At 40.8% G+C, this 13,493-nt stretch overlaps 1 protein-coding gene across 3 annotated transcripts in view; it reads right to left on the reverse strand.

Moving 5' to 3' along the window:
- Positions 1-1,576: 1,576 nt before the first annotated feature.
- Positions 1,577-13,493, reverse strand: part of slc36a1 (solute carrier family 36 member 1) — a 35,416-nt gene continuing 23,499 nt past the window's right edge. For all 3 annotated transcript variants that reach the window (XM_026344135.1, XM_026344134.1, XM_026344136.1), the window contains one exon: positions 1,577-3,696. In XM_026344135.1, coding sequence (XP_026199920.1) covers positions 3,422-3,696 — 275 coding nt within the window. In that variant the 3' untranslated portion in view covers positions 1,577-3,421. The remainder of the gene's footprint in view (positions 3,697-13,493) is intronic.

Here is a 13,493-nt window from a genome sequence, read left to right on the forward strand (position 1 = left end):
CTTCATCCCAAAACTATCAGAGAATTATTAGTTAGTATTAGTAATAACAGTTAATGGTTATGAACCTAGTGACGATTTATTTCTGTTGGTGCTTGTTTGGCACAATAAACCTTCCTGCTTCAGACGACAATTAAGCCCCTATAATCTGATTTTAATGTATTTCTTATTGACAGAGTTCTGATGGGTCAATGTTAGACCAGCAATTTATCTTGATCCGTGTTCTCCAGGTTGCCATCATGAGTTATTATGAAAATGGGTTTGGTAGGTTCCAGTGTGAGGATCTGGAGCTGGATGAACTAAACATTGGACTGATTGAAGAATAATGAACTGGTTAATTGACGGGTAAAACCAACACACGGACAAAGTGGCACTAGTTCATTTCTATTTAACACTGCAGTAGATGAATCCATCCCTGGGAGATTAATAACATTATAATAACATGAACATGTGCAGCAGATGGGTCTTTACACAAAACAAATCCAGCTGTGATTCAAACAGCTTCAGACCTGACAACCTGCTCTCCTGAAGAAGAACGTTCACTATTGTAGCCACAGACGGACCGGATTCTACAGGAACCTGATCCAGTGCTGTAGAAGCAGATACACAGACACAGGAAGTTCTACTGGATGTAAATACTCCAGACGTTTGACCCAACATTCGCCTTCAGGGTCCTCTGGTAGAGAGCAAAGGTCATGTTTTCCTCAGTTAGAAGCAAGTCGCCCTGACCATGAAGCAGCGAAGCACCCCCACAACATCACACTGCCACCTCCATGTTTGATCATAGGTATCGTATGATGTTGTTTATGAGGAGTTCCAGATTATTTTCACCTCATCACTCTCTACCCAGTGTCTATCAGACAGTGGAGTCATGATAACTGACCTTTACTTTAGGTGAGAGAAGGATGCAGCTCCCTCTGTGTCTTTGGATGGAGTTCGGAGTCGCCTCTGTGCTCTTGGACTAATTTCAGACGTTCGGCTGCTTCAGGTCTTCTCCATTTGTGGACTCTCACTGTGGATCTGTGGAGTCTCCGAAACATCTTTTTGACTCTTCCTGAGCAGTGCAGCTTGGCAACTGGATGTATTTGAACTAGTTTAGTACGAGATCCACACAAAAAGAGGAGAAATCTCTTGTACCATCGTTTAGGTGGAAGAAAGGGAGACAGGAAATTTGCCAAGAGCACATCGTTTAAAAAGCAGCAAGAAGAGATTTAAAATGAGCATCAGTTAAAAGACAATGTCAGCAGCATGAGACAGACCGACTGGATAACTGGATGGAATAATAATAACAATAATAACAATAATAATAATAATAATAATAATAATAATAGTGGAGGAAGGAGAGAGCAGCAGACAGACGGAAGAAATAAAGTGCCAGGAAACATTCACAGGAAGTGGAAACAACCCCAGAGGTGAGTGGAGCTCACACTGCGATGAATCAACAGTGACTTCATGGTGGAGTTGACGGAAGAACTGCAGTTAAATGTTTTTACCACGAAAGCCAGAAACCTGTTAATTTAGACTTTTTAAAGATCAAATTAAAACTGAAGACAGACGAACCTACACAACATGTTTGACCTTTGACACTGAAGCAGACGAATGGGGTTTATTTTATTTTAGCAATTGTAGAATACCTACAATTTGGGATAAAATGGTTTATATTACATATATTATACATTATATTACATGCAGAATGTCGGTCAATAAACTTGGAAAACAACTTTAGGTTAGTTGTAAGTCTTAAAAAAAACATGCAGGTTGAATAAAAAAATTCAAAAATAACCAACCATTAATTTAGGAGCAACATTAAACATAAAAAACACATGAACAGGAACAAAAATAAAAGGTTTTAAAGACAAATATAAAGATGTCAAAGATCCTGCATAAAACCAGTAAGTCTCTAAACCTTGTATGTTGTTGTATATTTTTTGTTTTACAGCTGAATGTCTGAAGGTGTCGTTAAAGTTTTGCCCTTTGATTTTTTTCAGCATTAACACGACGAGCAACAACTAAAATGCTGCCGCTGTACTTCCTCCCTTTTGCTTTATTACTTGGTTGCACTCCGGTACAGGACCGTCTTACATTCACCAAAGTAAAATTAATTCTCTAGTATCTTAGAATCAGCAGCTCCACGGTGCATGATGAGGACCTAGTACTTCAGTGATGAGGTACTGTACACTATTGGATGTCAATATCTAAATAATCTATTTTAATTAAACGTCAGTTCAGTCTGATCATCAGGCTGCTGAAGTTGTTAACAGTGTGGTGCAGTGTTAGCAGCACGACTTCTCAAAACGGTAACAGTTCATGAACTGTGACGTGCTTTTGTACATTTAAGACTTTAAGACTTGATGTGAACTCCGTCAATGCTGGTACTTGTCAAGTTCAACGTACGTACGAGGAGACGTCGCTCCATGTAATCTTCTCTCCTCTTTCCATTACCGGCCCTTCTGCAGCCTTTAGTTTTGACTCATGCACATCTGGAAACATCAGATTAGAACCCCAGTTACAGATAAATCTGTTTTCCAGGAGAAACCTCCTGTTCCTGATCTCCTACTTTTGATTACTGAAGACGACAAAACTCAGGGAAACACACAAAATATCATAACATGTTTGGTTTTGTCAGGTTGAAGCTCCTGGTGTTCCGAGATACTAAATCATAATTAGAATAGACACAAGTCATTATTAGCTACAGTAAAATCTCTGGTTTGGTGAATGTAAACCGCTTCTGTATGTTGGAGTGCTGTTGTAAACACTGTTCAGATGCTCAGACACCACAGGTACCTACCTCGCTGTTCAATGAGCGACACTACGAAAAATCCACGGTTCACATCAACACTGTGTTTCTATAACAGCAAAACTGACTTTTTAAGTTACAGTTATGTGATTTTTTGTACAAGTAGTGCTCGATGTCACTGAATAAGGCAGAAATCAAAGTGCAAAAAATATTTTTTCCTTTTTACTTGATGAATGAGAAGCTGGACAGAGGGTTAGAAGTCCCAGCAGTTTCAGCGACCGTGTCTAATCGGCAGGTTTAAAAACTTTAAAAGACCAAATTGATATCAGTTTGTGAGGTAGTTTGGTTTTTGACTAAAATATTAAACTGTTTAAATGATAAATTACCTCTAAAATCTTTTGATATCTCCTATTTGACAATAATATTTACCATAATCATGTTAATGTTAGATTGCACTAAACACCTGGAATTAACAAAGTGTGAGTCCTGTGGTACAGCGGTGACAGTGAAACACGAGCACCACGAGTCCTTACAGCAACAGTCACACTGCTTTAAACATGAATCCTAAGATGGCTGCCACATCCAAGTGCAGCAAACCAGAGAGGAAATAAATGTACACGTGCCCTAAAATGGTTTCTGAATGTGCTGGGTGGGTTTCTTCCACCTGCCAAGAGCCACTGGACGTCGTCACTGGACCACGAAGGAGGAGAGCGCCTCTTTGTGTTTGAGCGCGTTCCGGGCCACGATTTCCACGATGGCGATGTAGGTTCCTGTGAGGAAGCCGATCAGCCCCACCAGACTGATGACGATGTTCTTGATGGTCACCATCGGCGACACGCCCTCCGTGTGAAAAGCTAGGATCTCGAGCACGGGGGGGAAGATCAGCGCCAGGAAACTGCTGCTGACAGAACCGACCAATGAGATGACGAGGTCCAGCTCCGGTATCATGACGGCGAGGGCACCTGGAGGACAAACAGAGGGACAGGATGTGACAGGTGTATTGAGCTGTTGTTGGGCTCAGGTAGAGTTTTAGGATTCATGTGAGTGACGACACGTTAACATCCCACCACAGCTCCCCGTCAGTGCAGGAGGCCACTTGGTTTGTGTGTCCCACCCAGAGGACATTATCGTGGGTGGTTTATCACATCAAAAACGCAGAGGTGTTGTTGTGGTACCTCCACAAAACCTCCCTCTGTCTCAGTGCTGCACTGCACAGCAAGAAGTAAAATCATCTTCACTCCTGCTTCACCTTTAGAGGATAAACTTCCTCTGATAGATGCACGTCTCATGTTATGGGTCATACTGTCCTGTATGGAGTCTCCTCCATCCACCATAAAAACACACATTGGATTGTTCTACTTTCAGACCAAAGTCACCCTTACTGCATGTGTGAGTTCTCCACTGGTGGACGCTCCATGAGTAAGTTTAGTTGCTGAATTACTTTTTTACATATTCATCTAATAAACTGTTGTATATTGACCTTGATGAAGGTCACAAGCTGGAGTCTATTGTAGCTGTTGTAAGTGTTGCTGGAGTTTCTTTTTTCCACGAATCTTGAGGTTGTGACAAAAACTCAACCTATAATCATTACTGGGCCCATTAAAGACTCATACAAAGGTTTTGTGTAAATTCCAGGTCAAAAAACTGCAGACGTTCTTATTTTCCACAGGTTTTAACACATAAATACAGATTTGCAGAATTTTGTTGAAGCACTGAGTTGGTCTTAAGGAACCTGTAAGACTCTCAGCTTCTCACACTTTGTGTTCAGAGGACGGTTGAAATCATCACTGCTTGAGTTCTGTATTTTTCACCGGAGTGGTTGGAATCTCAGAGCTGCAGCAGATGACCAGGTAAAGAAGGTGTAAAAGAGAGAAATGATTAAAAAAGAATGGATGAGAAATAAGGAGAATAAAGGGAAGTGACTAAAATCAATAAATGACGTAAGAAAGATAAGTAGCAATGTGAGAAGGGGGGAGCAGCGACAAATTGATAGGGAGGGCAGAGTGCTCTGTGAGAAAATAAAGCAGCGAATGAAAGGATTGCTTTTCACGTGTCGACAGGAGCGGCGACCATGTTGCTACGTCCCCGGGGACCTGAGTCACCTTCACCTGTTGCCGTGGAGACGTCATAAACAGCTCCTGGCAGCCAAGCTCGGACAAAACGAGCGCTCCCTCCAGAGCTGCGCTGCATTGTTGCAGCTGTGCTGTTGGTTTCCGGTCCTGCTGAACCACTTCACAGCAGAGCTCACATTTTTAAACGAGTGCACGTGAGCTACTCGCATGGGCACACCTGAAAGAAGAGCTGTGCGTGCACACGAACACACCACTCTTCATTTCAGACTCGGCTCTTTAGCATCTTCTCCCACAGTGAGTGGAGAGGACAAGTCAGGCGTTCTTGTTCTCTATACGTTGAACATTCGTTACTATCACTAATTCTGTCAAATTAACCTATGTGGCAACGGCAAGGTCGAACTTTCATGTGACAAGTTCGGTGAACGCACCTCGCCACCGCACGCTCCGGGGGAGTAAACCTGACACTTCCAGGGAAAAGCCCTCTCCATTGAAGGGTGCTCTTCAAACTCGTTCTAAAGCTTTGTGAGCCATCAAACAAGGCAGGCGAGGCGGTGAAGGAGGATGGTGAGGAGGCAGGGCACACCTAAAGAGAACGCTGAGCTTTCAGAGCAGATAAACTGTAAGGCTGTAGCTGAAAGGCCGGCTGCTGTCCCCTGAGACCGAGGCAGAACGTGGTTCATCAGGCAGCTTCACAGAGCTGAGGAGGGAACGCTCCAAGCACACTAATTTGGCCGTAAAACCTCCGATCTTACAGAAACCGAGATAAAATATTTCACTTTCTTCTCGTCGGCCTGCCGGGACTTCCTTACACAGCACTCCTTCAGAGAGGCACAAAAATGTCAGAGAAGGAGAAAATGTGATGATGATAATAGTTTTATAATGTCGGGTAAAGTCAAGAGTGTTTGGAAGAGGCACAGAGAACGAACAGAGCACCTTAAAGGTCGGACTTCACATCTGCAGAATTTAAAGTGAGGTAGGACCACCATTAAAAGGAACCTCATTCAAATAAACCACAATAATAATAATAATAATGATAATATTAATAATAATAACAGCTGCTTTTTGCTTTAATTATCTTGTAGAGATCAATCAATAGATTTATATGAACACCTATCACCTACCTATTAAAATATGTGAAATATGTTTTTAAACTGTTTTAACTTTACTTCAACTTGTGTGTCCACAAATAAAACATTTGGCGTGAGTCCACCTGACACAAGAGACTTTCTACACGAGACTTGCAGAAAAACCACTAAGTCATAAAATACTTTTAAACAGGAACAATAACTAAAAGTCTGTTAGTGCAGGAAAACAAACAGTTGTTGTTACAACGTGTAACTGGATTTAATTTAATCTTCAACAAGAAGCTCCACACGTTTATCTTGAGGCCCAGCAGCGTCAACACAGACTGGATGAGCCAAGACAGTTCCATTGAGCATTTAAAGAAAAATTAAAGACACGCTCAGGGGTACGGAGAGAACTGGGGGGTCCGGCTGCAGGTGGCTCTGAACCTACTACTTTTAAATCTGCTGGGAGGGGTTGTTCTGAGGCTGGATCACAGATTGACAGAGAGGACCCGAGGTTCCTTCACAGTCAATCAATACGGATTAGATGCTGTCCTGCTCATTTCTTCAACTCGCTACCAGCAAAGACCGAAGAAGGAGCCACAGACGCCTCCGGCTCGAGGCAGGGGCTAAGATTCATGTGGTGCATCCAGAGCAAGCGGACCCTCTGCTGCTGTACTGCAAACTGTAACTCATTAAAGATGGAAGAGGGCTCAGTGTGTCCTCAACAGACTCCCAGACCATTAAAACTGAGATCAACAGCAAGTGAGCAGTCAAGGTCTGTGTGTGCCAATATTCATTAGCCAGGAGTGGATCGGCTCAGCTTGAAGCCACAAGCAGCAGCGGATAGACTGAACTTCAGGGACTGAACCTTCAGAGCAAAAGCTCTAATTGTAAAAGTAAAAAGTAAAATTAATTAAAGCAACTGAGGCTCCAACTCCTCCAATCACAGAACAGCATGAACTCAGACAACCCCAGACAGCACATCCAACCTAAATAACCTCAAGAAATTAGCAAGATCAGCCTTTACCCACAATTACCGTTAGATCCCAGTGATTCATGTCTCACGGTCCAGGAAGTAATGACCAAAATAAAAGTCACAATCATCAAATAAATGGCATTCTCCAGATGAAATAGCACCGCTCATCGAATTCTCTGAATGTCACCGCAGAATTTTACAAAAGCATATTAATTTTGTATATCAGTGGACCTTCACTGATCTGGTCTTTATTTGAAGCAGGTACCTCTACTTTAAAAGCCAGAAGGCACCGAAGAAGAGAGATCCCATGTAACAGAATAGTTTATAAGTAATAATAATAATAATAATAATATACAGCTGTGTTTTTTCTTTTCATTTCAATCTGTTGCTGTTGAACTTTGGACGTTCACTCTGGTTCTCAGATCTCTACACTGGAGTCCTGTTTGGAGGAACTTTGGACCACTGTTCCTCACAGAACGGTTTCAGCTCACCAGATTCTCAGGGGATCAGTGAATCTCAGGATGAAGCAGTTCTGCAAAGACGATCTACTGAAAGTGGTTCAACCCGTTATTAAAACTCAGTTTCCTTTTTATACAGGTTTAATGGGTGTTTTCAGGATTTGTTGATATTTGGGACATTTCATCACTAATTTATGTAGAAAACACTGCCGCAGCTTTTTACTTCATGACTGTATAATATGTGAATTCTGTCCGATCTTATTCTATTTTAGATCATTTTTATTCTTTATTTTAAACTGCAGATAAAATGTAATCTCTCCAACCAGCTAAGAAGAGAAGGAATTTTAATCTACATCATCATCCTCTGTGTTTACAGGGCCTCTTCTTTCCTTTTTGTTAGGAGCAGAAAGACTTTGCCTTGAGACAAGTTTACGCACTTCTGCAGATATGATTATTCCATCTTGTATAAATCCTATAATGGTGAAGTCCTTGCTGTCGGCTGCTATACAACAACTCTTACAAATGACCTACATCATTATACTGTGGAAGCTGCTCTACAGAATGGATAATGACATGTTGCCTGACAAACCGTAACAGTAACCAGGTCGGACTTGTCAATTACCAACACTCCTCATGGACGCTACTTCCTGAAGACCTGAAGATATGAACCTGTGTTGTTAAAACAACAGAACAGTTTATTTTAGTCTAATCTGTCAATGACAAATCTTGTGATGCTAGAAAGCTGTAGAAACTCTTGATTTGCAGTTTCTCTGCCAGCTGAGTGTGTGATTTAATGAAACAGCCATAATCTGGAATCATCATTGCATCATTGGCATCAAACGCATCTCGTCTGCCACTTTGTCTCGACAATTCCTCTCACTCCATTTCTCTATCAACATCACCGCTGGCTCACCTCTCCCCTCTCCACTGCTTCATCACTGTGCTGAGTCAGCGTTTCTCCTCGCCCAGATGAGCCGACAGGACGCCTGGAAAAACTGCTCCAAAACAACAGACGTGCTTTAAATTAACTTTACACTGTCGCCTTAAAGTGTGATATTTGAGATGAACTCAACCTTTCTCCGCTCCAGAAATGACTGGAATGAAGAAACAGTTCCACTGTCAGTATAAGGTCAATGACATGGCCGGAGAACTACAAGTGATATCCATCCAACTAATAATGTTGAATCACCGCTCGTACCAGGGGGACGTACGGGGGAACTGCTGATTCCATTAGCTGATTAATCCATTTGTTGACTGACAGAAAAATAATTGCCAATTTAGACAAAATGATAAATTGTTTCGGGGTTACGGCCAAGGACAATTAACAAACACTCTCTTTAATTAATTCTATAACTGACAGATTAATGAATAATACGTAAATAATCATTACCTGCTGCTTAACTCAGCTGTTTAGTGTAATCCTACTAATAGTTGGTAATTAGCTGTTAAACGATTATTGTATGCCCAGTTCTCCACTGACGGCTACATTAAAAAACTAAAGCACTATGATCGGTCTGTGGCTACATAGACCCAGCTGTGACCCACTGTGTTTGCTGATACTTTTCTCCCTCAGCGGCTCTAGCCCTGGATGCCTATGACTTTATTTATTCTAGTTCGACTTTCAGTGGGTACTGACCACTATCCTGTTAACCTGTAAAAAAAAAAAAAGTATGTTGGTGCTCAAACTGTTGCAATCAACTGTACATATAATTAGCATGTTTCCTACAGATATGGTGCAGCTCCCTCCTCAGTATTCACTGAGTAATGTACGTTATGAAGCGGATGACAAACTTTTTCGCCAAACTTTTTTTTTTGTACTTTTCTGTTACAGAGAAAATTGAAGTGTTGTTGATGTGGAACATACCTTAATTTTTCTGTCTATACCTGAAGCCAGAATGAGTCACTGTGGCTCCAGCACAAAATAAAAAACGTATTTTCACTTGACTACACATTATACTTGAGCCTGAGGAGTTATCCAGTGAGGAGCTGTAAGAAGTACAAATGTTTCCTTGCTATGAAATTACAAACTTTTGTTGGAGGTGGGGACTGTCTTCCCTAAACTGTTCCTTCTAGATCCTCTACAAATGGCCACACATTCTTAGAAAATTAAAATTAAATTAAGATTAATTTAATCCTTGGGATACACCGCAGGTGCAATAAAAATCTTTGGCCAGGTAGAAGCAGGACGTACACTCATCAAAGTTACCAATCCAATTTGTTGTGGCTTGTGGATATTTGAAGTTACAAAAATACCAGTTAACAGCAGGCGTCATTACAACTCTTCCATACGAATGTGTGAGGATTCATTAAATCAGGAGGTGACAGTGTGCTGGAGGAGCTGTAATCAGTTTGAACTGTGGTGATTATCTAAGTAATTTAACCAAATTAAATGAGATCAAAAACAGTTTTAAGCAGCAACATCTGAGTTAAAAGCAGGACAGATAAGTAATTAGTCATTAATACCGATACTAACTGAATTTCTGTGGTTTGTTGATTGGTGTCATGTTTGTTTTTATAGTTTCAAATGAAATTTCTGTTAGTTTACTGATAACTGCTAAAACGGGCTGAAAATTCTCTACTGCTGCTGCTGCACATTAAAAGTTTCCCACAGGCAATCAGCAGGAGGTTTTCTAGCTGAACAGCTTAACCAGTCACGTTATTCTTCAACACAACAACATATTTGGTGCAAGTTGATCAGTGGATTAGTTTAAAATATGTCGGGGAGGAAAAATACAAGAACAGGCATGAAGGTTCGAGACCTGCAGGCATATCATCAAGGTAAACAACACCTTTCTTCATGCTGTTTCATGCCAGGAAAAGCCATGGTGTGAATGGGCATCATCGCCCATGACTCAGTTCAGTGTAAGTGTCCCCATGCCTACAAAGAAATGACGTCTTTTCTAGAGGCGCTGCTGCTGAGACGCTCCAGCTCTTCACCGGACACTGAGCAACATCTTGGGAAAGTGAGGAACTTAACTTTGTTCGGCTGTCTATGAGATGTAAGTGGATTTAAACGGGCAAGAGACATGGAGATGGTAAAAAATCATACTGAGGAGCAGCACAGCACGTTTCTAGTTTTACCTTTAAGTGCATGGTAACAGCTGCACAACAAGCTCGTAGTCTAATGCCGCACATTAAAGCACTTCATGATGAAGTGTAACCAAACAATTCAAGGTCTGCTGTGTCTGTGTAAACACGTTATTTTACTCTTGCACTTGAAATTGAAAGTTGCAGTAAAAACGCTCATGAGAACATAAAGAGAACCAACAAAAAACAAATGAAACAAAAGTCTCACGTTAAATGTCAAGTAATAACAAGGACTACGTTATTACAGCATTTTAACTCTATGAGGAGTGAAGTACCCAGGAGCACAAAAACACACCTCTCAGTGTTGATCTTAAATAATAGAGATTTAGCCTTGAACAGCCGCCTGGATTTTATATGTGAGCACAATAATAAGCACCAACAGCGAGTGGAGTGTGTTCTTCAGGCACAGCGTGGTCTTCAGGGCAGAATTACAACGAATGCAGATGACTGTTTACCTTCTGAGCAAAGCCAACAATTGGGTAAAATGACTACTCTAAATTGCACGGCTGTGAGGGAATGTATCTTAAAATAAGTATGTTGGTTGAATGTTTAGAGCTTGGTTTCATGAATAAATCCATATCAATCTCTTCTGAAACTATGATTTCGAAATAATTGATGTACACCTTGAGCAAAATGGAAAGCAGGGCACAGAGGGAGCAATCACGTTTCCTGCCTGAAGGTACAGACATGGGAGTAAATTGAAATATCCAGAAACAGAAAATCTGAGATTTTAAGGCAGAGAAATTATGACAACTGAAGCTTAACAACTAACCAATAGGGGTCTTCTGATCTGGCAATGTCTTCTACTGTGGTGAAAGCTTTCAATCATTTCAAAGGAAGGGTTACAAACAAATGTATTGAGAGATACACTGAATGGAATTAAGGATTGAAAAGCATAAACAGTCAAATGTGAGAAGGTCAAACCCACTCCCAGTGATACAATAAAAGGTTAAAAAATAATGTAATTCATTTAAAAAATAATGGTGAAACACACCACTAAACTACATTAGAAACCACAGCCTGATGAGCTGCCAGACGTTCTTTGTGGTGCATTGTGCAACAACAAAATGCCATCAAGAGACCTTTGTAGTCCAACATGTCACCGTCTGCATGATGTCAAAAACAAAATGAAACACTGGATTCATTCAAATGATAAAACAAAAAGGTGTAAAGCTCTGCTAGCAGCCCCTGGAGAAATGTTTAGAATTATTTTCAGCAGACAAACTTGTTATTTACTACACTACACTACTTGATCCTAATACTGGAAGCCCATAACTATTACATTAATGGGCCTAGACTGATATGATGTGAATAAAAGCTGGAGACTTCTGACACTAACATGAATTTGTAATTGTAATTACATTTCTATACATCTACTACCATCAGTAGTGTCATCAATTTTTAGGGAACGTAATTGACATCCTGGTCATGTTCTTCTGTTAATTAATGATCATACACTGACTATTAATAAAATAGGTCACAAGTACAAGTACATATCCATTTAAATATCAGATACTGCAGTACAACATCCATATCTGTGACTCTGACATTATTAAAGTTTTTATGATGTAGTTCTCACACACACACACACACACACACACACACACACACACACACAAGCCCACAATGGTTCTCGATCAAAATGAAAAAAAACATAACGTGCTTTTCCTGCCTAACATCACACAGTCCCTTAAAAATTATCACAACATAAGAATCGTGTTCACTACAAAAACAATATTGTGATTGTAGTTTAGTTGCATAGGAATGTAAGGCACGGCTGGGTTTATTTGTTGGAACTGAACAGAAGTATAGCAGTGAGGCCCCTCCCTCTTATACCACTGAATGTTTTGTACAGTAGTAGTACACTAGTTTAAGTAGTCCTGTGGTTTAAATATGTACAGAGGTCTTACAATCGATATCCACAACTGAAACTTGTGTCCAAGTGGACACCATCAAAAGGCCTTTGATGTTTTTTGACTTTAAAAAGAAAAAGTACATTAATAAAAGTCCAAAGCTGCTTCTTGAGAACAACAAACATATTGAACTGTAAGCAGTTCTGGGAATACTACAGAGAAAATAATGACAAAAACACAGTGTGGGCAAAGAGGCTCCCAGTGGACATGTTATCTCCTCACCAAACAAGGCTGAGGACAATCAAGGAACAGGATCAGAGAGAGACTGATGTCCTTTCCTGGTTTGACATCACTTATTCGCCTGTCTGTAGTTAGGAGCCCTCAGATGTTCCTCCAATTTTTGAGAGGGTCTGAAAGTGCAAGGAAGGTTTTACTGACAACAGCACTTTTGCTAAGTGTCCACCAACGTGAGCCGCTCGTTTTATCCTGTCATGAGTCAAAAACACACTTAAAACAAAGAGGGAGCAGAAAGGAGGGTGATACAGATGAAGTCCTTCATACAAGCTCCGCTTGTTATTGTTAAACAAGGATGAAGAAAATCGATTAGAGTCACGGTGGGACAGTCGAACTGTTTGACATTCTGCTGACTCCCCTGAGTATAAGGCTGCGCTGCACTTTCTCAACGGTTCTCTTGCTGAAAGTGCTTTTGCTTTAAAAACTTCAAAGTCCTGTATTCTCATCTCAGCAAGCTCCTATTACCAGGATCAGCCAGCCTGTGATGTTTGATACCAGATGATAGCAAGATTAGAAGATAGTCAAAGATCAAATGTTGGCAACTTAAGCTTTTTTCTCTGGACAGAACTCCTCCTTTCTGATGTAGAGAAGTTGTACGCACCTGTGTTTAAAGGTGATGAATGAGACGATTTAGACGCTACATCGCTTTAGACTAATAAAACCTGTATGCATTGTGCTGAATCTTGCCTTGTGGAGCTTATTGGTGAAATGAAATACAGCCCCCTTATATCTTTCAACAGCTTTGGTAGTGATTGGTCAGCAAAGGTGTCAACAGCAAAGAAAGATCATCATCTGTTAACAAAATACATGGAAATGCACGCTGGTGGTAAAATGTCCAAGTCTTGTGTAATTGAGGAAGGAATTATTCCTGAAATGATTAAAGCAGCAGCAACACCCCAGTGGTGAGGTGTCAGATTTTAACTTGTGGGCGGCCTTACACTGCACAAAGAGG

The sequence above is a fragment of the Anabas testudineus genome, chromosome 9 (assembly GCF_900324465.2).
Source record: "Anabas testudineus chromosome 9, fAnaTes1.2, whole genome shotgun sequence".
In the NCBI taxonomy this organism is placed as follows: domain Eukaryota; kingdom Metazoa; phylum Chordata; class Actinopteri; order Anabantiformes; family Anabantidae; genus Anabas; species Anabas testudineus.